Source organism: Eschscholzia californica, unplaced genomic scaffold, assembly GCF_041429995.1.
Source record: "Eschscholzia californica isolate CP2 unplaced genomic scaffold, dmEscCali1.0.p SCAF_2, whole genome shotgun sequence".
NCBI lineage: Eukaryota > Viridiplantae > Streptophyta > Magnoliopsida > Ranunculales > Papaveraceae > Eschscholzia > Eschscholzia californica.
In genome coordinates, this window is record NW_028238309.1 from 64,744,713 (window position 1) to 64,765,793 (window position 21,081).

At 35.8% G+C, this 21,081-nt stretch overlaps 7 protein-coding genes and 1 pseudogene across 10 annotated transcripts; 2 read left to right on the plus strand and 6 right to left on the minus strand.

Annotated features, from left to right (window-relative positions):
- Positions 1 to 2,704: 2,704 nt before the first annotated feature.
- On the plus strand, positions 2,705 to 4,274 carry LOC147560323 (protein VASCULATURE COMPLEXITY AND CONNECTIVITY-like). Its single transcript, XM_086662518.1, has 3 exons — positions 2,705 to 3,021; positions 3,147 to 3,352; positions 3,857 to 4,274. The coding sequence occupies exons 1-3, from the start codon at positions 2,923 to 2,925 to the stop codon at positions 4,062 to 4,064; spliced, it is 513 nt and encodes a 170-aa protein (XP_086518644.1). The 5' UTR covers positions 2,705 to 2,922; the 3' UTR covers positions 4,065 to 4,274.
- A 1,044-nt stretch (positions 4,275 to 5,318) lies between these two features.
- LOC147560324 (putative histone H2A.3) lies at positions 5,319 to 6,197 on the plus strand. Its single transcript, XM_086662519.1, has 2 exons — positions 5,319 to 5,650; positions 5,746 to 6,197. The coding sequence occupies exons 1-2, from the start codon at positions 5,462 to 5,464 to the stop codon at positions 5,968 to 5,970; spliced, it is 414 nt and encodes a 137-aa protein (XP_086518645.1). The 5' UTR covers positions 5,319 to 5,461; the 3' UTR covers positions 5,971 to 6,197.
- Positions 6,198 to 6,259: 62 nt separating this feature from the next.
- On the minus strand, positions 6,260 to 10,091 carry LOC147560325 (uncharacterized). 4 transcript variants are annotated; one of them, XM_086662514.1, is made up of 11 exons: positions 9,778 to 10,091; positions 9,053 to 9,137; positions 8,666 to 8,813; positions 8,396 to 8,541; positions 8,237 to 8,287; positions 8,106 to 8,124; positions 7,812 to 7,873; positions 6,982 to 7,081; positions 6,862 to 6,912; positions 6,687 to 6,750; positions 6,260 to 6,504 (listed from the first exon to the last, which is right to left on the minus strand). In XM_086662514.1, the coding sequence occupies exons 4-11, from the start codon at positions 8,536 to 8,538 to the stop codon at positions 6,449 to 6,451; spliced, it is 546 nt and encodes a 181-aa protein (XP_086518640.1). In that variant the 5' UTR covers positions 8,539 to 8,541; positions 8,666 to 8,813; positions 9,053 to 9,137; positions 9,778 to 10,091; the 3' UTR covers positions 6,260 to 6,448. The 4 variants fall into 4 exon arrangements, with proteins under 4 accessions (XP_086518640.1, XP_086518641.1, XP_086518642.1 ...); XM_086662515.1 differs by having other exon boundaries at positions 9,699 to 9,819; XM_086662516.1 differs by lacking the exon at positions 9,053 to 9,137 and having other exon boundaries at positions 8,666 to 8,881; positions 9,778 to 10,043.
- Positions 10,092 to 10,611: 520 nt separating this feature from the next.
- Positions 10,612 to 12,085, minus strand: LOC147560326 (oxygen-evolving enhancer protein 3-2, chloroplastic-like). The gene is made up of 3 exons (XM_086662513.1): positions 11,720 to 12,085; positions 10,936 to 11,231; positions 10,612 to 10,817 (listed from the first exon to the last, which is right to left on the minus strand). The coding sequence occupies exons 1-3, from the start codon at positions 12,033 to 12,035 to the stop codon at positions 10,719 to 10,721; spliced, it is 711 nt and encodes a 236-aa protein (XP_086518639.1). The 5' UTR covers positions 12,036 to 12,085; the 3' UTR covers positions 10,612 to 10,718.
- A 1,165-nt stretch (positions 12,086 to 13,250) lies between these two features.
- PNSL3 (PsbQ-like 1) lies at positions 13,251 to 14,503 on the minus strand. The gene is made up of 3 exons (XM_086662511.1): positions 14,020 to 14,503; positions 13,617 to 13,903; positions 13,251 to 13,491 (listed from the first exon to the last, which is right to left on the minus strand). Exons 1-3 carry the CDS (start codon positions 14,336 to 14,338, stop codon positions 13,384 to 13,386), a joined length of 714 nt encoding a protein of 237 aa, XP_086518637.1. The 5' UTR covers positions 14,339 to 14,503; the 3' UTR covers positions 13,251 to 13,383.
- Positions 14,504 to 16,179: 1,676 nt separating this feature from the next.
- Positions 16,180 to 17,043, minus strand: LOC147560328 (cysteine-rich receptor-like protein kinase 10). The gene is made up of 3 exons (XM_086662550.1): positions 16,857 to 17,043; positions 16,624 to 16,774; positions 16,180 to 16,528 (listed from the first exon to the last, which is right to left on the minus strand). Exons 1-3 carry the CDS (start codon positions 16,943 to 16,945, stop codon positions 16,196 to 16,198), a joined length of 573 nt encoding a protein of 190 aa, XP_086518676.1. The 5' UTR covers positions 16,946 to 17,043; the 3' UTR covers positions 16,180 to 16,195.
- Positions 17,044 to 17,485: 442 nt separating this feature from the next.
- On the minus strand, positions 17,486 to 18,217 carry LOC147560329 (cysteine-rich receptor-like protein kinase 27). Its single transcript, XM_086659257.1, has 3 exons — positions 18,062 to 18,217; positions 17,684 to 17,809; positions 17,486 to 17,610 (listed from the first exon to the last, which is right to left on the minus strand). Exons 1-3 carry the CDS (start codon positions 18,180 to 18,182, stop codon positions 17,486 to 17,488), a joined length of 372 nt encoding a protein of 123 aa, XP_086515383.1. The 5' UTR covers positions 18,183 to 18,217.
- A 1,328-nt stretch (positions 18,218 to 19,545) lies between these two features.
- On the minus strand, positions 19,546 to 20,253 carry LOC147560330 (thaumatin-like protein 1 pseudogene; annotated as a pseudogene).
- Between the last annotated feature and the right edge of the window lie 828 nt (positions 20,254 to 21,081).

Sequence of the window (21,081 nt, forward strand, 5' to 3'; positions counted from 1 at the left end):
AACTCAATTTTTAAACTGTTGGCAACACTTTTGAAACTGTGACAACACATATAATTATGTTCTTAATTATGTGTGAACAAAAACAAATTTGTTCATACATTTACAAAATTGTTAAGAGCAAATACAAAATTGTTGAGAGCAAACTGTTTTTTGTTCAGAAATTTTCATAAATGTTTTGTAATTTCAAATTTTGAGATTTTTTTTGCATTATTATTCCAGGTTGGGTTTATTTGATATTTTGACCCGAATTTTGGACCTTATAATTTTCCTCTCTTATCAAAAATAATAAATATAAGGAGATAAACTTAATTATCAATTAGTGACTAGGGAGACACAAGATGTGTGCAATTTACCACATGAAATGGTGATCACAATGTCTAGAAATGTCAAGTAGGGTCAATCCATGTTGTAGTGGACTTTGACTTTGAGATAGAAGTAAAGGATGAAGACACAAGCTAAAAGGAGAATTTTATTGAGAAAGAAGTGTTTGGAACTCACGTTTTGCATATGCTTTAATTCTAATACTACCAAAATTTAATAATTAGGAATATTCTTGGACATTTTCTTGTTATGTTTGTTGAAGGATATTTAATTTAATAATTAGTCGAGATCAATGTGTGGAAGTCTAAAATAAAAAATTTATATCCTTCATCAAAAAAAAAAAAAATTTATATAAATACCCACCTACACCAAATAATTTGTCGTGGTGAGGTGACTAGGACTAGGGCAGTCATATGGGACCATCTTCCCTTGTTTGTGCATTTGGTATATATATTTCTTTTATTTAGTTTAGCAACTAAGAAAGTGATGTATTTAACATTTTTTTGTAGGGAAATGATAAAGTTACAAAAGATTTTGACAAAAAAAGGTTCCCAGCTTATGTGGCAGGTGTGGTTTCAAACTTTGACCAAATCTAGGCCGCTAAGAGATGAAAATCACAACCGCCACATCAGCTGGAAACTTTGTTTTGTCAAAATCTTTTGTGATTCAAGCATCTCTCTTTTTTGTAATTGTTTACGAGTTTCCTAGTTCAAGTTTTCTCTATTCTCTTTTATTGTAGGCTATATATATAGTGGTTTAAATCATTGTAATTAAGGAGATAATAAAATGAATACAAACCCAATAAAAGGTCTTAATTGCAAGGTGTTGTATCTCTTTGTCTCTTTTTAGCTGCTAAATTTTATCTTTCATTTTTGTTTCAAATTGGTTTTTCTTCTTCAAGTTTTGGTATTTGTCTCTTCAGGTTGTTTTGGTTAGTTCAAATTTGGGGTTTCTTTGTCACTTGTGGATGCTTAAAGCATGGTTAGTTAATAAACACTAGTTCGAGATGGAGACATGACGAGATGAGAGAGAGATGGAGCAAAAGATGGGGCTAGTGGTGGTGGTGCTACATGGTGTTTGGCGACACTGGTGGTCATGCTGGTGGTGATTGTTGACCGTGTTCTTGTGAAGACGAAGATCTTCTTTTGAAAGGAGTTCTTTCTTTTTTTTTTTTTTGTTGAACTGAAAGGAGTTCTTTCTTGAGTTCTTATACAGGGTTGTATAAATACGAGTCTGTTTCTTGTAAGACTCAGGCCCTCTGTGAAAACCGTGGTGCCCATATAACCCTTCTACAATTGTTTATAGGGGTGTACGAGGAAGTGGATGTTTGTAGGGAAGGGAAATGTTAAAAGAGCCCCTTTTTGCTAAAGGCGTTGCTTTCTCACACTCCTTTAACACCGAAAAAGCCTTTAACATTTTCCAATGGGAGGGGCAATAAAACTCTCGAATCAAATTACGGTGTGTCTTCAGAACTTTCTAATTAAGTTGCAGTACACTTAGAAAATCAAAGATCTTTACAAAACGTCTAAAGTGTATTTACTCGTGTTGTTGCAGAACTTGCTGTCAGACTGACAAAAGTATAATTTTGATGATCTGTAATCTTAGCATGCTTTGAGATTTTTTAAGGCAATCGATTAACTAAATATTTTTTTTGTTGAAAAGAATACCAGAATAAACTAAAACTCTAAAGAAGTGTATGTAAAATAAACTTAAAATTAAAGTGATTAGTGCCTTTTTTGCAGGATATATTGATTTAGTGCATAAAGGGGCCACAGAGTGTCATCATTCTCATAGCAAGAACTATGTAAGTTTTCAACAAGAAGTCAAAAGGGACTTTTTTAGATGTCTTGGAAATTAAATGTGGAGTAAAGCTACAAACTAAACATACTAGGGGTGTCAAATATTTGTTTCATGTTAAAAAAAAAAAACACTTGCTCCTTACATTGTTATTGTTTAAGAAAGGCTTTTATTTGCTAGATTTTTCGAGTAGAATTGGTGACTATATTTCACATAATCCTGGTACTATTATGAATTAGGCTATGTGCGTATATTGTACCTAAACCAAGGATACTATAATAAATAGTGAGACGAGTGTCAAAATAGATTATGAAACTCGAGGCAAGTTTCCATAGCACAAAAACAATTTGTGAATGCAAAATACATAACTCGAGCAATAGTTTCCATAGCACAAAAATTAGAATTGTTTAGAAAGAAAAAAATAGGTGAAATTGCCTCACAAATGTTTTTTTCCCATAAAGGTTGGTGCATATGTATAGTCTATACTCTATAGAGATGATGATACCCTCCTTTTCTTGTCTCCCATGAAAAGAATCAAAACCAAGAGAAAATAATATAAAAGTAGAAAAAGCAAAGGAAGAAAACTGTAAAGAAGATACTTAATAGATTTTTCTTCTCTTCTTTCTCACATCTCTTGTTAATCCCTCACCTTTTATAATTATACCCCCATTGTTAATTATTCTCATCCTTCCTAGTTTCTCCATTTCTCTCTCTACTCTCTCTATCTAGACCTCCATAAGCATCTAATAAGCTCATAGCTAGTTTGTGTGGAGAGAGAAAACACAAGTAGCTATATAGGTTGAAATGGGTAAAGCAATTGCTGCACTTATATGTCTCTTGATTGTGGGTATGGACATAGTAGCTGGTATACTTGGGATTCAAGCAGAGATTGCTCAAAACAAGGTAGATTTATGTGTTCCTAAGTTAAAAGTCGAGTTTTTTTTTTAAAACAGTAAGATTCGAACACTAGTTTCTTCCGTGTGTAGAAACGGTTTGATCATGACATGCATTTGTTTGATTGCAAACAGGTGAGACATTTGAAGTTATGGATATTTGAATGTAAGGAACCAAGTAGTGATGCTTTCAAGTTAGGGTTAGCAGCTGCTGTCATTCTAGCTCTAGCTCATGTTATAGCTACCTTACTTGGTGGTTGTGTTTGTATTTGTTCAAAGGATGAGTTAGATACATCTTCTACTAACAAACAGTTATCTGCTGTTTGCCTCATTTTCTCTTGGTAATTATTTCACCTCTACTTCTTTTTTTCCTAGAAGTGATACATTTGCGCTTGGGCTTTTTAGTGTTCCGACCTGGCCCAAATGAGGCCGGTCCTAAGACAGAACAAGCCTGGGGCGTGCTCGGACTGGGTCACTCTGCCAAGCCTGTATGGTCTGGTTTGAACGTTGCCCCTAAAATCCAAGCTTGGTTAAAGGCCATACATACGCGACCCACGTAAGGGCCTAACCGAGCCCTTACACGCCTAGGTCTGGTCAGTTTAGCTGCTCTAATACCTAAGCTTGACGTTTTCTATAGTTGTTGGGATGTGCGGTTTACAAATGTCGGTCATATAAATATATATCTCTCGTCTTAGACATGGGTGAAGAAGACAGAGCCATAGACCAACTCTGTCACGATCCACTACCCACACTTCTCATATGAGAGGTGTAGGTACAAGTTTTTTTCTTTTTCTTTTTAGTATTTGGTGATTTTGGAGTTTAAAGTTCAACTCTTTTTTGTTTAGGATCATATTGGTGGTTGGATTTTCGACACTGATAATAGGAGCATTGGCGAACTCGAAATCAAGAACATCATGTGGGATGTCACATGACAAATTTTTGTCCATAGGAGGGATACTGTGTTTTGTTCATGGACTGTTTTGTGTTTCTTATTATGTTTCTGCAAATGCTTTTGCACAAGAAGCTCGAAAATTCAATCATGGGCATGCTTAAGCTGAGCTAATGAGCTATGAGAAGGTGGGATGGAGAAATGGTTCATCTTTTTAATCGAAGGTAGAAGGTTTGTTGAAATGAAAGGGGCTCTAATCTGTAATTTTTCTGTTGGAAAATTTTGGTAAGTTTATTGCATCTAAATATTGAATTGAAGGTTTGTACAAGAAGATCTTGAATTCGAACAAATTCCAAGTAGTTTCTCAGATCAAAGTGGCAGTATGGTTTTCGTTCGTTTTATATATTTGTAAAGATTTTACGTTCCAAATCACAAGTTTATATCAACTAAAGTAGAATTCTTGCAAAAAAAGAAAAACAAACTAAAGCAGACTTCATCTTGTCTAATTAAGTTGTTCCCTTATATATATGAAAATGAATACAATTTAAGAAATCTGCAGGTTTAAATGGCCAATAACACTCTAAATTTCCTATCAAACAATTCCTTTTAGACGTATATTCTATGCGAAAATGACGAACATCACTGAGTTTTTTTTTTTTTTTTTGTTGAACTGAACATCACTGAGTTTAGTTCGAGTTAATAGTATTTGTTTTTTCTAAGTTAGATATGAAACTTGACTGACAGTTTAATTTGACCTTCTGACCTTCATGGTCTTGCGCCCAAACATCCGACCAAACTGGAGAGAGAGAAGAAAAAAGAGAGAGAAAAAAGAAGAAGAATAAGAAGGAAGAAGAGAGAGAAAGAAGACGCAACATTTTTTATTTATTTATTTTTACTTTTTTAATGTTTGAAGGATGTCGAAAAGTTTGGCCGATCGTCGACTTTCGTCGGATAAGATGATGAGGTGGCGAGACAGAAGAAGTGTAAGAGATAGATGATGAAATGGAGAAGAGATGAGGTGGATTTAATTTGTCTTTAAGGTTTTTAGGAATTAATTCCTTTTTGGCCCATAAAAGTACTTCGAGAAAGAGTTGGAATTTTTTTGATCTTCGTAGACCAAAACAAACTGCCAGACACATACAGAAGTCAAATCGGTGAATCAGACACAAATTGGAGGCTAAAAGTAAAGCGGAATTAACTCTCAACGGTAAAGCTATTTGGACTAACAAGTCAAAAATCAACTCAGTAATGGTAGTTCCGAAAATCTCTTGAATTGGTAAGGGTAATACCGTCATATGAAAGCCTTGCTTTCCGCATCAGATATAAGTACAATCTGACCGTTCCTTACACATCAATCAACGGTTTAGTCTCTCGATCCGTGTGACTCAACCTGATTGGTTCACGTACGAAAACAACTTACTATAAAAACTGACAAGCAGCTTCCACTGTCGTCACTCTTGGATTCCTCTTTATCATCTTCTTCAATTCTCTCTCTCTTTCTTTACTCCGAAGTTGTTCAATTCTTAGTATTTGTGAGTTAGATTTAGAGTCAGATCTGAAAATGTCAGGAAGAGGTAAAACACTTGGATCTAACAAGGCAAAGAAAGCAACATCAAGAAGTAGTAAAGCCGGACTTCAATTTCCGGTGGGTAGAATTGCTCGTTTCTTGAAAGCTGGTAAATATGCTGAACGAGTTGGTGCCGGTGCTCCTGTTTATCTTTCAGCTGTTCTTGAGTACCTTGCAGCTGAGGTATTATCAAACCCTAACCCTAAACCTAATTCTTTCTGTATATATTTTCTTTCTCTCTAAACCCTAACCCTAATTGTATATATGTATGTATGTAGGTATTGGAATTAGCAGGAAATGCAGCAAGAGATAATAAGAAGAATAGAATAGTACCAAGACATATTCAATTAGCTGTGAGAAATGATGAAGAATTAAGTAAATTACTTGGTACTGTTACTATCGCTAATGGAGGAGTTATGCCTAATATTCATAATCTTCTTCTTCCTAAAAAACCTTCTTCTTCTTCTGGATCTAAATCAACAACTGCTGATGATGATAACTAATCAGATTCATATTACTAGTATCCATCCAACTTGTTAGGGGTGGAAATGGGTTTTAGTTAGATATTAGGCATCTCTCTCTCTCTGTTAACTTTGTTATGTGAAGAAGAATTTGTATCTTTTCTTGAATTTGGAAGATATTTGATTTAGTAGTGTTTTTAACAGTTTGGGGTGTTACCCTTTGTTCATGTTTTCTTCATATTCCAATGGATGATCATCTTCTTGCCCTAGTTTATGTTTCTTTTGCTATTCAGTTTTATTCTGCAATTTAGATGAGTAACAAAACCTAAAATTTTTAGAATGTCAAAAACAAATAGTAATTTAGAGAAATCAATCATAAACAAACATTCTAATAAAATTTGGGTCAATTCAGACTTCAAGTCAGATTTTAGATCTAACTTAGGAAAATGAAAACACAAACACTACTAAAATGTTTAATAGTCTCATTCAGATCTTATTTGGAATATCTACTTCCCATCTTTTATGCATTTTTAAGATTAGGGTTGGCAGGCTCACCAACATTGGGTTCTCCCATATCTGAAAAATAAAAGTATGCTTATATCAAACATTAAATCACTCTTATTTGGTACAATATATTGAAATCACACACACATTAGTTTGATATATGTATAGATATTTCGTCGTTGGTGATGCCCATGCTTTCAAACAAGTTCCAAAACAATCTTCGATTATATAGTGAAATAGTTCGAGTAACTTACCACCACCTAAGACACGATCGGATTCAGCAACTAAGTCTGATTCCTCGTTATCCTGCACGGGTACCTGAAAAAATGTTACATATTTATCGTCTATTAATATACCGTCTTTATGTTCTAGAAATAAAAGCGAAGGAGCTATAAATATATGTTTCCTAGCTTCGTCATTTTTAATTACCGCACTCGTCTCAGCTTGAGTAGCTAAATTGTTCTCGTGTTCGAGTTTTTCCTGAAAAGAGAAAGAGTTTAATCCAAAATCATGTACAAATAGTCAAAAAAACGTTGTTTAAATCCTTACCCTTAAGTTTTGTATACTTTGCATTGCATTCAGAATGATTCTTTCCCGGGCTTCAGCTTCTTCAACAGTGTTGATTGTACTAGGGTCTGGCATGAAAAAGCTACACAACAATCCCAATGAGTCAGATTCAGATCAAGACTGTAACGACCCAAGTGATTTTACTACACATTTCCTAGGTGGAAAATTGATTTTAGGACTAGACTGGGAAGTCAAGACTGTAAGGCCCCAAGCCTTAGCAGTTATCGGTATTGTCCCTGTATCAGACACCCAACCCCAAGCCCAATGTGTTCGAGGTTTTCTTCTTAAAGTGGCTGCACAAGTCCACCAAAAGGACCTCAAAACTTACTGCCCTTGAGATCGCCTGTAGCCCAGGCTTTGAGCTTTCCCAAGCGACGTGGGATTTTAACAAAGACCCAGTCAAAACCATGAGTCATTTTTTGGCATCTTCTACTCGGTGTGTGATTGTGTTGTCTTCCTTATCTAAAGCCTATTAAACACAAAGTAACTTAAACTAAAACTTCATAAAAGTGCAGACAGAGATGATATTAATGTTTTTCTTTTAATTGTATTACCTCTTTCCTGTATTTTCCAAGCAACAATCCGCAATGGGATCAAAATATTAGAACAGAAAGAAAATCTTGTTAAATCATATCAGATTTGAGCGTACTTCCACTCAAATGTGTGATCACTACTATGGATATGAAAAATATTGGATAAATTTCATAGAAGTGAAAACTTCAAATGTGAAAATATGAGGAAATATCTGAAAAATTATGAATCTAACTACAAAATATATACGTGTTAGGTATAAAGGAGGAAAAGAACCAAACTTTGTGAGTTTCTCTATCGATTCCCCTTCAATCTTCACTTGTTTGAATCCATTGATTAGATCCTGCACGTACATAAAAAAATCGATAAACTTCCGAAGGATATGGAGACCCTTAGTTCATGCTTGTATTTTTTGAGCCCGATTTCAAGGATGATTGTTTTTTCTGAATCAACTGAATGTCTGATTTTTGTCGATTTTGAGCCAGACGTTTCAGATGGATCAAAAGAGTCAGATTCAGACAATGAGAAAAAAGAAAAAACACCACCCGAGTTGGAAATATAGAGAGGGGAGTCACCTCTTCAGCAGTAATGTGCCTACATATTTAAAGAAGTAGAAAATGGTTAGGATATATTATAGATATTCCCGAATCAATTATCAACTGTCAGAACAGAACATTGGTATATGTAGTATAAAATTAGTAAGTACCCTCTCCAATTTGCGGGTGTTTCGAAGAAACGAAGAAATACATCCTCAGCCCTAAAGAAAAGATGGAGAAAAGGAAACATATTTAAGATCTAGCACAAAAAGCTAACAAGTCTCTGTTGAAAAAAAATAGAGATGAATTTGAGACATTTGAGTTAAGACCTTCCATTGACTCCTACATCAGATTCACCAATTGCTGACAGTCGAAGAACCTTTTTGATAATACTTTGCTCACGTTTAACGTATGAAGTTCGACGAGCAATTTCATCCTCAATTCTCTTGATTTTCAACTTTCCTCTAGGCATTGTCTAACCAAAGTAACAGAGAACTAGTTAGAGATAGGGCGATTATGTTTTGATGATGTGAAAATGAAGAAAGATGGTAGGTGAATTTATAGGAAAAAAAGACAGAGAAATGCATTTAATAGAGTACCAATATTAGTGCATTCTGAACTGGAATCTGCAACGTGTTAAGATTACTTCGAGAAAATCGCTAATTTTACTGGTGTCCCAAATTAAGACGTTGTAATGAAGCAGTTATTACTGTACACTTAGTCCCGCGCTCTACTTTTCCAAGTGCACTGAGATGAAACGTAAAAGAATCACTATTCAAAAAACAAAAACGTAAAAAGCAACTAAGTTGGTGATTCTAGTGGATGATTTCATTGGCGTTTATATTAGAAGCTCACTCAACATGTACATATATTCTATTGAGTAAAATTTGTTTTCTACACCAATTTCGTGATTTGCTCGAAATAACTTTATTCAATTGAGTAAAACATGTTCTGCATATAATTAAAAGAAGCATCTCTGATCGTACCCGCGAAATGCATTGCTCGATGATCTTGTAGTTACTAGCCATTGATTTGAAAATCTCCAACTTTTTGTCCAATAAACACTAATAGCTACAAGAACAGAAAAGTAAGATAAGTAGGAACAATTCTTTCACGACAACAAAGCATGCTATCGAACATTTTAACATATTTGACCTCCTACCATCAATTAAGAAGTCCTAGAAATGAAAATTTAGCTGTTACCATATTTGCCACTCATATTGATCAAAGCACTAGATATGATATATCCCCATTATCAACACATAACAATTAGACTAATCCCAACCCAAACAACCAAACCGGATGACAAACTTGATCATTATGGTGAATGTACAAAAACCCAAATCGGGAACTCCTTGTACATAAGTAAGAACAACTAAAATGCTTCTCTTTTCAAATCTACTTGAATTGACAAGTGCCAAATTATGGAATTCTATGAAACAAGATTTCTCTCAGGAATTTCATCAAATACCATACCTAATAATACACTTAAAATGCATCAACAGTACCATATTTCAGAAATACTAATCTCATTCCAACCTATTGGTATATTCATATATCCTATTAACTTTTCTATCATAATCTTAAATCAATACAATCATTGAGAAATGAATGATAAGTTAGTACCATTACCCACATCATAATCAAATTCATATTCTGGAATTAGTGAAAGATTTGATTAGAAGATAGGAGGAGGTAGAAGAAGTAGTACCTTGTATTTGGTGGGTGAAGAATGAGTTGAAACTTGAAGAACAAATGAAGAGGTGATAGTAGTTGTTACTTTTACTAGATTAATAGAACTGGTGGCCCAGTTGGTAGTGCATCTATTCAGGTCCCATGTTCGATTTCATGGAAGTCCATGTGTTAGATGGGTTTTGCGGCAGTAATTTAGGTGGGCTTTAGGCTGGTAGTGTAGTTGGGCTCTCGGCCCTTTTTCTGTAAAGATTTAATTTCGGCAGTTATCGAGTTTATCACTTCAAAGAAAAGTGGGGAAGAGCTTAGGGTTGAAGTTAAAAATCTCTAGACTTCGATTTGGTTGGGTCTCAATGGTTATTAGGTCATTAAGAAATAATTGACACATCATCTACTACCTTATACCTGTTTCACCGTTTGCTAAAGGTATCAGAAGAGGCCCCAAAGAAGATAGGAGAATAGGTTGATCTTGTTGACCAATAATTCATTTCAAATACAATCATCCGTCTAGGGCATTGGGCACAGGCTAGAGCCAACATTAGAGATGGTACACAGTTGTTGTTTCACAAGTCGATACAGATAGAGTAACCGACTAATCATCGAGGACTTAGAATTGAAGTAACCTTCGACTTCTTTCCCACTTGTACTACTCTAATTTCGGTTGAGGATCTAATTTCATGTTAGGAATAGGAAAACGGCTCAACATGAGAAGATTCACCTTATGAGCTATTACCAACAAGAATCTAGCCTATATGAAGGCCCTTGAAGGAGCACTCCAAGAAAATGTAGTCGAGGAACTTGAGTTAAGCTTTGATCAATATTTAATATTTACTATGAGACCAATAGCTTCTTATTCGAAAAAAGAAAAGAAGAAAAACTGAATTAATTTACTATTAAATTACATTCAAATTGGTCTCATAAAAAAAGATTAAAAGAAGATAGCAAATTTATGTTGCATTTTTAACCAAGCTTGGCAAGAACTTCGCTTAGAGCAGATACAGTCTCAGCATAGTACTTCTCTGCGTCTGGGCTGCTCTTAGTCTTTGCTGCATAGTCCAGCTGATAACAAACAAACAGACATACAGACAAACAAACAAATGACGAATTTAATCAGTGTCTGATTCAATCTAATAAGATATAATAAAAAAGAGTTTTAAATGACATGAATTTTACTTACGTTATTGATGGTTTGGAAGAGTTTTCCAGTGAGATCTTTAAGGGGTTTCTTGTCTTCTTTAGACTTGGAAGAAATGATAGTGTTGAGATCGTATCGAAGATATGAGGATTTGAGACGAAGATCGTTTTGGACGTAAGGCCATGCCTTTTTGTCTATCAATGCCTTTACATTTATAATCTCTTGAGCTGATTCTTTTGCTCTTAAGGCAGCTTCTGTTGGAGGTAATGGTTGAAGATAGAACCTTTCTTTCAATGGCAACGCAAAGTCTCTTGCCTCATCTGAGTTATCTGTTCCAGCTGCCAAAAAAAAACATTTTGCTTTTGTCATTATGGGGAAGAAAATGTCATGAAAAACTTCAAGGAGATCAAAGGCATGATCGTAAAAAAACTGCTAATAGAGACACATCGTTTTTGTTTAGTCAATTTTATTCGGTAGGAGCCGAACCGAAAGTAATACAAGACAAAAAACTGTTTTTTGGCTAAGTTAACAAGTGACGGTTTTAGTGGGTAAAAATGGCGTTATTTTATTCTGAACAGTAAGATTCGTACTCTATCAAGTCTTTTTATCAAGTCTTTTTAGTGGAAAGACACTCTTGTTCTCAGGAGAAAATGACGGTTTTAGTGAGCAAAAAGTGACGGTTTTTCCATGGGTGAAGAAAGTGACGTTTTTTCAATAAATTTTCTCTCTAAATGGGGGGTTTCACCGTTATGACTCTCAGCATGTAAGAAAGAACAGAAAAAAAAATTTGATTCATGAGAGGCAAAAAAAGTCTTCGAGAACTTACGCAATCCACCCGATGGAAGGGGAGGTGGGCCGACCTTGATAGACTTAACCTCAGCGAACACAGCTTGGACAAAAGAGCCAGTGACCAACCCGGTAGCTACAAGCCCTAATACCGCACGACGGCTACTTTGAGCAACATTTTCATTATCAGAAGACACTTGTTGTTGAGCTCTAACAGTTAGACCCGACCGGCTAACTGCTACTCGGTTGTTGGTCGATCCGGTCAAGCGGGTTGATCCGGTGAGACGTAGGCTGCCTTCCAAAACGGCCTGATAATTGGGACGTAAGCCAGTCATTGATGCCATTGCTTGTGCCATTAACCTCTCTCTCTCTCTCTGCCTTCCCTGTGTTTGAATGACTTTAGGTTGTTAAGTGAATGAGAGAGAAATATGGAATTTATCTTGGATAAGTTTCTAGGTTTTATGTCTTTGTGTGTTTGTGTGATGTGAAATCAATTTAGGGGCAGTGGCAACTTTGCCTTATCTGTTTGGTTCTCTTTGGATAAGTTGGATTTGAAGCAAACCAATCATCACTGGACATGTAGGATTTCTATATGCTCTGATGTTGTACTAGTTGGGATTGGGTTATTATACTACCATTAGAAATTCGACATGTGGACTGCAGGGTGAGATTATTGCCCTAATAGAGAAATTTTGGTTACTCTTGATATACATTCATCTCAAATGAGAGGTCTTTTCATGGTCATGATCAGTACTAGTCTAACCCGTCACGCCGACTCCCAGTTTTAGACATGGGTATGTATAGACCCAATGGGGTTATTTTTTATGAATGTACTTAAGTAACAATTTGATTTTTACTAGATTAACTATCGACTAGTCTTATCAGCCATGAAAGCTTTCCCTATACAATGGTCTTTGGCATAGTTCAAATATCTTTGCGATAGATGAAAGAATACGTTCAAAATCGGCGATTAAAATATGCTACTTCGTGAATTTGTGATTGGGTTTATAATTACTTTGGCTCAATAGAATTGCTGGTTTAGTATACACTTGTGTGTTTTATAAACATTCTCAATACGAAAATAAACAACAACCTGTGCAAATTCAGAGGGGTGACGGTTAGTGATATTGTCCACTTTGGCACTTTCAGTCTCACAGTGTAAACACACAGGCACCAAGGAAGGGTGTTCAATGGGCACCATACTCCAATCTCCCACTAGTGAGGCTTTAGATCACTTTTTCTTGATCAAACTTGAAAATTGATCTTTTGGTGTTGCAATTCCTTACTTTCGGCAACGGTAATCCATTGTATAGCAAAATTCACTAAAACAACATCTTCCTCTCAGTAGAAAATACACAGTCATTAAAAACACAACGATCTTACCATCACAATTCTTCCTCCTTAGTACTATGAGAAAGTTGAGTTCATCATCTTCTATGGTTCCACCTTAGGCTACGGGTACACATCTACGCGGATCCTTTACAAATGTATTCACCTATTTATCTTATTTTGTACTTAACTTGCCAATGGAAGATTGAGCAACGAAAAATTGTTTCCTTAGTTTTGAGCCATAAAACGAAAAATATACATATCTATACTTCACTCAAACAATCATTCGAGATTTCCAGTAATGGAGTTAGCTCTATTGATTTCTTTCTAAGAACAACATAGTTTAAGTGAAATAAGATCAAATTTACATATATTTTACGCCATTTTATCGAATCGATTCATGACAACTTCAAGAAGAACGGAAGTGTCTTGATAACAAGCTTCTGTTTGAGGAAGATTCTTCTTCTTCACTGCAGATTCAAGCTGTAAAACAAAAGATAGAGAGAAATTCTTAGCTATTTCAACTTCAAAAGCTCAATATCAAGAACCATCTTTAGTGGAGTTGATAGAGTTCTTATAATATATCTATATATATGTATATCGTCTACCTTTTCGAAATTATCGAACAATTTGTTGGCTAAATCAGTAAGTGGTTGCTTCTCATCAACAGGTGCTGCAGAAATAACTTTATCGAAATCGTAATACATAAACGTCGATTTTAGACGTAGATATTGTCTTACATAATTCCAAGCATCTTGTCCAATTAAATCACCTAAAGCAAGAAGATCAAATGCATATTTTCTAAGTCTAAATGCACTTCCTTCTGGTCCAATATTTGCCATATAGACTCCTTTCTTAACAAACGAACGAGTACCCGTTTCTTCATTTGCTATCTCTGTAAACAACAACAACAACAAAAACAACAAAAACATAAATCGAAGTTCGAATAACTTGAAGTGTTGATAATAATTTGAAGTGGGTTCTGGTTAGAATGAAGATTGATGGACTTACTGTTATAAATAGGAGGAATTGGTATAGGACCAGTTAGCCAAAATCCATTATCTTCAGCAAAAGAGTTTTGAATACCAGATTGAGAAGAAAGAGCAATTGTAGCAAGGCTTAAAAGAACTCTTCTTGTTGATTTTGGGAAGAGATGGTTTGTGGCTAATTGAGGTTGTTGTTGTTGTTGTTGGAACTCTGTATCTGCTTTCTTGCAGGAAATGTTTGGGAGATTAATGGATGATCTTTTTCGGATTTTTTCGATGTTGAAAAGCTTAGGTTTTATCAGTAGAGTTTCAGAGACTCCATGAAGGTTTGATAGAGCAGCCATGGCATGTAGTGTATGTCTGTGTGAGGATTTGGCTGTGAGAGATTAGATAGTTAGCTCTAAGGATACAGTGTTGATGACCACAGAGAAATGATATCCAAATTTTGGGCAGTATGGTCATTTCGACCATTTCATTTCGATTTTTTTTTTTGTTTTATGTTGGGAAGCAAATTGTTTCTTTGGAAAGGTTAGATTACTTGCAAGAGACTATGAAACCGGTAACCAAATGCAAGAGACTATGAAACCGGTAACCAAATGCAAGTAGATAATCACATGTTTTTTTTTCCTGAGTTGTCTTAATTTGACAAGTTTAACTCATCTAAATCTGACTCTTTGACCCACCTCATGACTTACCCACTTTTCGGACTGGATGCGTGGAACCAATCGAAGTCGCGCATCGCAACGACTAAAGAGTCTGTAGAAAGCGTTGCCTAAAGTATCTGCAAAAGCGTCGCCTACCTATCTTCAAAAGGGTCAAATTTTACAAAGTGTCGTCTAAAGTGTTTAAAATGTGTTGATGAAAAGTGCAAAAGTTACGCGGATGCATTACTAAGAACTTGCAGAAGCGCCCATCATGGGACTTAATTCATCAACTTAAGTCCAAAAGGCCTCTACATTTACTAAGCTTTGAGATCACACTTATAGCACCAATGAATTCTGGATACCTGTTTGAGACTCAATAAAGTTCTGTCGATTAGAATATAAGTTGCATTCTTAATAGTTTCTTAAGTCAGTATGGATTTTTTGCATTACTTTTGCTGCAAGCTTAACTTTACACCCTAGGAATATCTTATTAGCTTCATCAAGGATTTGATCACCATGGTTTATCAACTTGTTCGAGTACCATGTTAGGAAAAAGTTTCCCTTCCTCAGTTGCATATGTCCCATTCGATTTGAAAAACCCTGTGCCTTCAAGCCTGTCATTGTAAACCTGCGCATAATTTGGTAGTTCCCATTCTGCCTGATGGCCCTCAAGCTCAGCTGCCTCTTCGAATTCCAGAAAATCTAATATGTTCTCTCTAATATAAAGCTCTTCATGTAGTCGGCTAGTTGCATACATATTCACAAACAGAATTTACTAGTTTCAGATACCTTTCTTTGGATGTTTCTAGTAGGGTAAGTTGGTTATTAGTTCAAACCTGGATGGAAATTCGTCTTGCAAAGACTGGTTGGTTATCGACACCAATGGAGAGATATGGTTTCTAGGGACGATAAATTTTTTCATCCGTTTTATGATTGTTTATTGTATGGTTTCTATGGATGATAATTTTCATATGAGCAACATTTTGATCATTTTTATGTGGTTCTCTTAGAGAACCACTAGATAATTTTCATATGAGCAGATGTCATAGGGTAAGATATTATTTTTTACCACTAGATATTTATATTCTCGAAAATGATCATGTGATAAGCACGAAACTGTCGAATTCAAACTCTTACAAAGAACGGCCCTATAGCCCAATTAAACTAGGGCCTAAAGCCCAACAACATTATTTATACCGTAATAACCCAAGTTCAATAAACCATGGTCCATGGAAACCACCTTCTTTGGGAATCGAACCCGGGACCTCCAGGATTTTGGAGTTTATGTCAACAAATTGGACCACTTTGACAACCAATTCTTGACTACCAGACTTTCTTTTGTTTTTTGCTAGATGCTGATATAGAAAGAACCTTTAGTAAATATCTTTCTTCTTGTTCGCTAAACATCCCTTTTAGCAAATATTTCATATTCCTCGGTACATGTGATTATGTGAACAAAGAATCAATAGACTGACTTTATACTATTCATAGATATCTAACTAAAACCAATTGACAATAAATAGAGAAACCCTAGATACGAACCAATATGATCATAGGTTATCGAGGGTAGGGGTCAGTGAGTGATGCATCGCTGAGACTATATGGTGGATTCACCAACACAATTTCTTCTTCTTCACCTCTCCTCAAATCAATGGTGGGTTCGTTGCTAGTATTAGCAAAAAATGCAGGTGATGAAAGTAATGGAAGAGTAGTGGAGTAGCTACTGAGCATCAAAACAACTGAAGCCATTGTAGGTCTGTCGCGTATATTTTCTTGAACACATAACATTCCGATGTGGATGCATCTCCTCACTTCTCTCTTTGAACAATTATCCCTCAAATTTTCATCTACCAATTCAAATCCTTTCCCATTTTTCAAATTTATCCATGCCTGCAATAATAGTGAGATGAGTTTATCCAATTTGAGACTGACAATTCAAACTGAAGCAAGAAAACACCACAAAAAAATAAATCGTTAATACTCACATAGCTTAGAAGATCTTGGGCAACTTCAGATTCATAGAAAGAGGTGTTCTTCTTTCCACTAATGATCTCCAAGACTAATACACCGAAACTAAAAACATCTGATTTCACAGAAAATTGCCCGTGCTTAACATACTCTGGAGCCATATATCCACTGTGTACACAAATGTCAATTTGTAAAGTACCTTAACAATTTATCAATATGTTTCCGAACAATTTTTTATTTGAATACTTACTATGTTCCCACAATTTTATTTGTGTTGGCTTGAGTTTGATCCACTTCAAAGAGTCTAGCCATACCAAAATCTGAAATTTTCGGATTCATCTGTGTGTCTAGTAATATGTTGTTTGTTTTGAGATCACGGTGAATAATCTTAAGTCGTGATTCCTCGTGAAGGTATAGAAGACCTCTAGCAATCCCCCTATAATCTTAAACCGTTTATCCCATGTCAAGTAAGTGCGTTTAATTGGATCTGTAAAATCATCCATCAGAAGTATAAAGCAAAGATCTATATTATTGTGAAATTATGACCTAAACCTTATAAATAGATGTTATATAAATGCGCACCGAATATAAATTGATCAAGGCTTGCATTAGGCATAAATTCATAGATGAGTAGTTTTTCTTCTTCCTCCAAGCAAAAACCTAAAAGCCTCACGAGATTCCGATGTTCAAGTTTAGCTAATAAAATGACTTCAGTCTTGAATTCTCTATCACCTTGACCAGAACTCTTCGAAAGCCTCTTCACTGCTATTTCTTGCCCGTCTAAAAGTACGCCCAATAACATCGAAAGATCCCAAAAAAAAATGTTATATTAAGATAAAAATGACATAAAACCATTAACATATTAAATCGTAAATGTCTTTACACCTTGTAAACAGAACCAAAGCCACCTTCTCCGAGCTTATTAGCATCTGAGAAATCATCTGTCGCGATACTTATTGCATTGAAGCTGAACTGCAAAGATTCTGCACTCTGTATCTCATCATCTTCAAGAAAAATGACAAACCTTTAGGATTTGATTGAAATAACTATAGCCAATTATAAGTTATAGATACTGACCAAGAAATTTCTTCGCTGCCTTCTTTTTCCTAAAATAGAAGCACCACAAGGCTAAGGTAGCTAGTACTGCAATTACGGACGGAACGCTTATATAAACAGGAAGTCTTGATTTGTTCTTTGTATTTGCTGCATAATTGTAGACAATATTGGTAGTGTTCATATTTCTCATATCTAAAATTCTTATATGTATATATTTTATTCAATTAAAATTTCTTGAATATGACTTGTTATGCTATTCTGGATATGTTTTACTAGCCCATATCTTACTCAGTTGAAATTACTATTTTATCGAGCAAGTAATCATAATTCTAGAAACCATAAGTCAAATATCTACTGGAGCTCCTAAACTAGGACATTTGAAGATGAGAAAGTACTCACATGTAGTTGTAGTGGTGTTGAAGGTGGTGGCCGGTGGCAGCATTGGTGGTGTTTTGACAAGTGGAAGTGGTGGTTCCACAAGAGGAGGTGGTGCTGGTGATGAAGATGAGTAACTAGACATGATAAGAAAAAAGATCAATCTCAAATTAAAAAAAAAACTTCCTATGGTAACTCTTCCCCATTTCTTGCCTTTACAGTATGCTAGAATTTTGCTGGTTGCCCCTATGACATCCATTACAATCAGTTAGAAAATGAGTCTCGAGATCATCTTATCCATAAAACTTATATATATTAAGTTTGTGGTATACTGGTATCCAACCTTAAAACCGACAATGAGTGGAGATGACTTGGGTGTTTATTCAGCTGTGTGTCAGTGTAAAACTATTCCCACGTACTCCCTAACGCGTGGCATTCTTTTGAGTCTAGCATCTGATAATATGTTAAGTTTGTGGGTGTTGGATTCAAAATTCATATGCAATTGTGGAGAAGACCTAAATATTGTGTTCTTAGTGATGAGAATTAATTTGTTTAGGTACGGCTGTTCTCACATGTGTAGCCAGCGGCCAGGGCAAATTTTTTTTTTAGTGGAGGCACATATTTAAGGTAGTTAATAGAAAGAGTTAAGTGAGCAAAAAAAATTATTTTTGGAAGTGAAAGTAGGGTTACAAACTTATTGAAGGGTGGAATTTCAAGACTAACAATGGGCTGAAAAGTGGGTTACATCAATGACTTAACTATAATGTGGGCACTCCTCTTAACTATCTGTCTATATATAAGGAAGCTCACATTTGGGCCTGTGGGGGCATGTGCCCCCCAACGAGCTCCTATGTGGGCTCACCCCTGTGTATAGAAGTCTAACATGTATCTTTATTGGGTAACACGGAGCATATGCAGTTGTCGGCTCTAATATGGCCCTAGCTCTCCTATTATATTAAGTTTGTGACCATCCACCTCAAAGCCAATCGAAGAATGATTGGAGATCATTTTTATCATAGTTACAAAAGTTTGTCTTGGGACTACTCTCACACAATAAAATATTTAAGGGAAGTTTTGAATGCAACACATTTTCTTGTTAAAGACAAGCTCACAAACAAGTAATTTTGGTCCTAGGCAACCTATTCATTAGAGGGCAATGCCTCCCCTCGATTCGACCTAACTAACAATGTTCGATGGTTAAGTAAAAAAGTTTGACTTGACCCCTAGCTACCTCCAAAATCGGAGGAAAAAAATCTCTCTCTCTCTCTCTCTCTCTCTCTCTCTCTCTCTCTCTCTCTTTTCTAAAAGAGTATGGGTGGGTCTAGAAGCGTTCACCATATTGCTCTTGGTTCACCCTCACTCTTAGCGTCTGAAGGACTAGGATACGGCCTAATCTGTGTTGGACTTGAATAGCATGGACTCAGGGCAATCCGAAGCCCTGGGAGTGCCAAAAGAGGGACGATCCAAGAGCAACAAGATGTGGCGTCTACACAAACACCCTAAGAGTATTACCTGGTGGTTGCATATGGGCAGAAAGTGATAACATAGTCAGCAGAAGGACAAGTGAATGTGCTGGTAGCATTGTCTAAGGAGTAGCTGTAGGCTTGTGGGCATGCTTGTTTGAAAATCCGAGAGTAGGATGATGGTTTACACGAGGCAGTACCAGTGCAACAATACTCAGGCGTACGAAACAAGTCACATGCACTCTTACACCCCACCACCGTTGACCTATTAACGGTTGATAAAACCTTCGACTCGGATGGGCACACCTGATTCACATCCACAACACAACCGGTGGTGTTACAACTTCCACCGCCCCCTCCTTGAGGCATCACCAACATCGGGAGGTTGAAACCGTCCACCAAACTCACGTCGTAGAAATCATTACCACTAGAAAAATTTAGACTAAACTCTGCCAGAGTCATAGGGGTCTTAATTTTTTTTCCCCATTTACATTCAATTTTTCCTGTTCCGCAATCACCTGTCAAGCATGAAAAATTACCTGTTGAATCTTCCACACAATCGGTTCGACCCCATATTCTACCTAGGTAACCGGACCATGCGGCAACAGAGATAGTTGTAATATCACCCTTTTCAAGTCTGAATCCAGTTATGGGGATTTCTGGGGCATCAGTATTTGATAATAGTACCGGCCATATTGTGTAGCTGCAATTGTTGGCAATTGTGACATTTGTAGAAATTACTCCTGTCAGAATTCACCACTATATCATCAACAACAAATAGCACCACACAAATTTAGTCAAAGTGAGAGAGAAGACTATATATATATATATATATATATATATATATAGATATACCTGAGATCATGAAAAGAGTAGTGACAAGAGAGAGAAGGGGAACCAGGAAAGGAAGTGTTATCATCATTTCTGACATCTAAGAATGAAGAGATATGTTGAAGGTGTTTATTTAGCATTCTTTAAAAACACAGGAAATTGGTTGTTGACTGACTAACGGCCAATTAAATATAATAGTAAAGATGATGAAAGAATTCAAGGTTTCTAATCTTATGTGCATGTGGGTTTGAAAATTGACTAAAGATCTCTGCTCAAATTTACATCAGTTTGAAGACAGGAAATTGTCAATTCTTTGCACCTCAATGATTGAAATCCACGTACAATAAAGAGATTTCAAATCAGGCGTGTTTGAGGGGGTGTGGCCGATGCAATCGCACCAGCCCCCAAATTGTTTCGAAGTGCTAGGGGGCTCTAAAATCCCACTAAAAATATTAATTTGAAGATGTAAAATGATTCAGAAAAAGATATGTAACTTAGTAAAAATCTTATTCAACGAACACAAGGTAACAAGTTCAATATTCTACCTTGTTATTCCTTTTTCTCAACACATTTATTATCTCGAACAATTAGTAACAAGAACAACTATAAGTTACGGTTAATCAACTGGCTTTAGTTTAGTTTGTGGGTTTAAAATCTAGTTATTCAGTTCAATATTTAATGTTTGGTTTTTTTTCATGGATTCAGTGGTTTTTTATATTTCACCGGGTTGGTCGGGCTTAACCTGCCTTC

Excerpts from the sequence above, each read along its gene's own strand:
- LOC147560323 (XM_086662518.1), top strand. The coding sequence starts at position 2,923 with ATGGGTAAAGCAATTGCTGCACTTATATGTCTCTTGATTGTGGGTATG. Across the intron at positions 3,022-3,146 it reads CAGAGATTGCTCAAAACAAG|GTGAGACATTTGAAGTTATG; the intron begins GTAGATTTATGT and ends GATTGCAAACAG. Across the intron at positions 3,353-3,856 it reads GTTTGCCTCATTTTCTCTTG|GATCATATTGGTGGTTGGAT; the intron begins GTAATTATTTCA and ends TTTTTTGTTTAG.
- LOC147560329 (XM_086659257.1), bottom strand. The coding sequence starts at position 18,182 with ATGTCTAGTTACTCATCTTCATCACCAGCACCACCTCCTCTTGTGGAA. Across the intron at positions 17,810-18,061 it reads CAACACCACTACAACTACAT|CAAATACAAAGAACAAATCA; the intron begins GTGAGTACTTTC and ends ACAATTATGCAG. Across the intron at positions 17,611-17,683 it reads GGCAGCGAAGAAATTTCTTG|ATGATGAGATACAGAGTGCA; the intron begins GTCAGTATCTAT and ends TTTTTCTTGAAG.
- PNSL3 (XM_086662511.1), bottom strand. The coding sequence starts at position 14,338 with ATGGCTGCTCTATCAAACCTTCATGGAGTCTCTGAAACTCTACTGATA. Across the intron at positions 13,904-14,019 it reads AATTCCTCCTATTTATAACA|AGATAGCAAATGAAGAAACG; the intron begins GTAAGTCCATCA and ends TGTTGTTTACAG. Across the intron at positions 13,492-13,616 it reads TGTTCGATAATTTCGAAAAG|CTTGAATCTGCAGTGAAGAA; the intron begins GTAGACGATATA and ends TTTGTTTTACAG.
- LOC147560325 (XM_086662514.1), bottom strand. The coding sequence starts at position 8,538 with ATGCCTAGAGGAAAGTTGAAAATCAAGAGAATTGAGGATGAAATTGCT. Across the intron at positions 8,288-8,395 it reads GATGTAGGAGTCAATGGAAG|GGCTGAGGATGTATTTCTTC; the intron begins GTCTTAACTCAA and ends TCTTTTCTTTAG. Across the intron at positions 6,913-6,981 it reads AAAGTATACAAAACTTAAGG|GAAAAACTCGAACACGAGAA; the intron begins GTAAGGATTTAA and ends TTCTCTTTTCAG.
- LOC147560324 (XM_086662519.1), top strand. The coding sequence starts at position 5,462 with ATGTCAGGAAGAGGTAAAACACTTGGATCTAACAAGGCAAAGAAAGCA. Across the intron at positions 5,651-5,745 it reads TTGAGTACCTTGCAGCTGAG|GTATTGGAATTAGCAGGAAA; the intron begins GTATTATCAAAC and ends GTATGTATGTAG.
- LOC147560328 (XM_086662550.1), bottom strand. The coding sequence starts at position 16,945 with ATGAATCCGAAAATTTCAGATTTTGGTATGGCTAGACTCTTTGAAGTG. Across the intron at positions 16,775-16,856 it reads AATAAAATTGTGGGAACATA|TGGATATATGGCTCCAGAGT; the intron begins GTAAGTATTCAA and ends TTGTGTACACAG. Across the intron at positions 16,529-16,623 it reads CCCAAGATCTTCTAAGCTAT|GCATGGATAAATTTGAAAAA; the intron begins GTGAGTATTAAC and ends CTATTATTGCAG.
- LOC147560326 (XM_086662513.1), bottom strand. The coding sequence starts at position 12,035 with ATGGCACAAGCAATGGCATCAATGACTGGCTTACGTCCCAATTATCAG. Across the intron at positions 11,232-11,719 it reads CCTTCCATCGGGTGGATTGC|CTGGAACAGATAACTCAGAT; the intron begins GTAAGTTCTCGA and ends TTTTTTTGGCAG. Across the intron at positions 10,818-10,935 it reads TCTTCCAAACCATCAATAAC|CTGGACTATGCAGCAAAGAC; the intron begins GTAAGTAAAATT and ends GTTTGTTATCAG.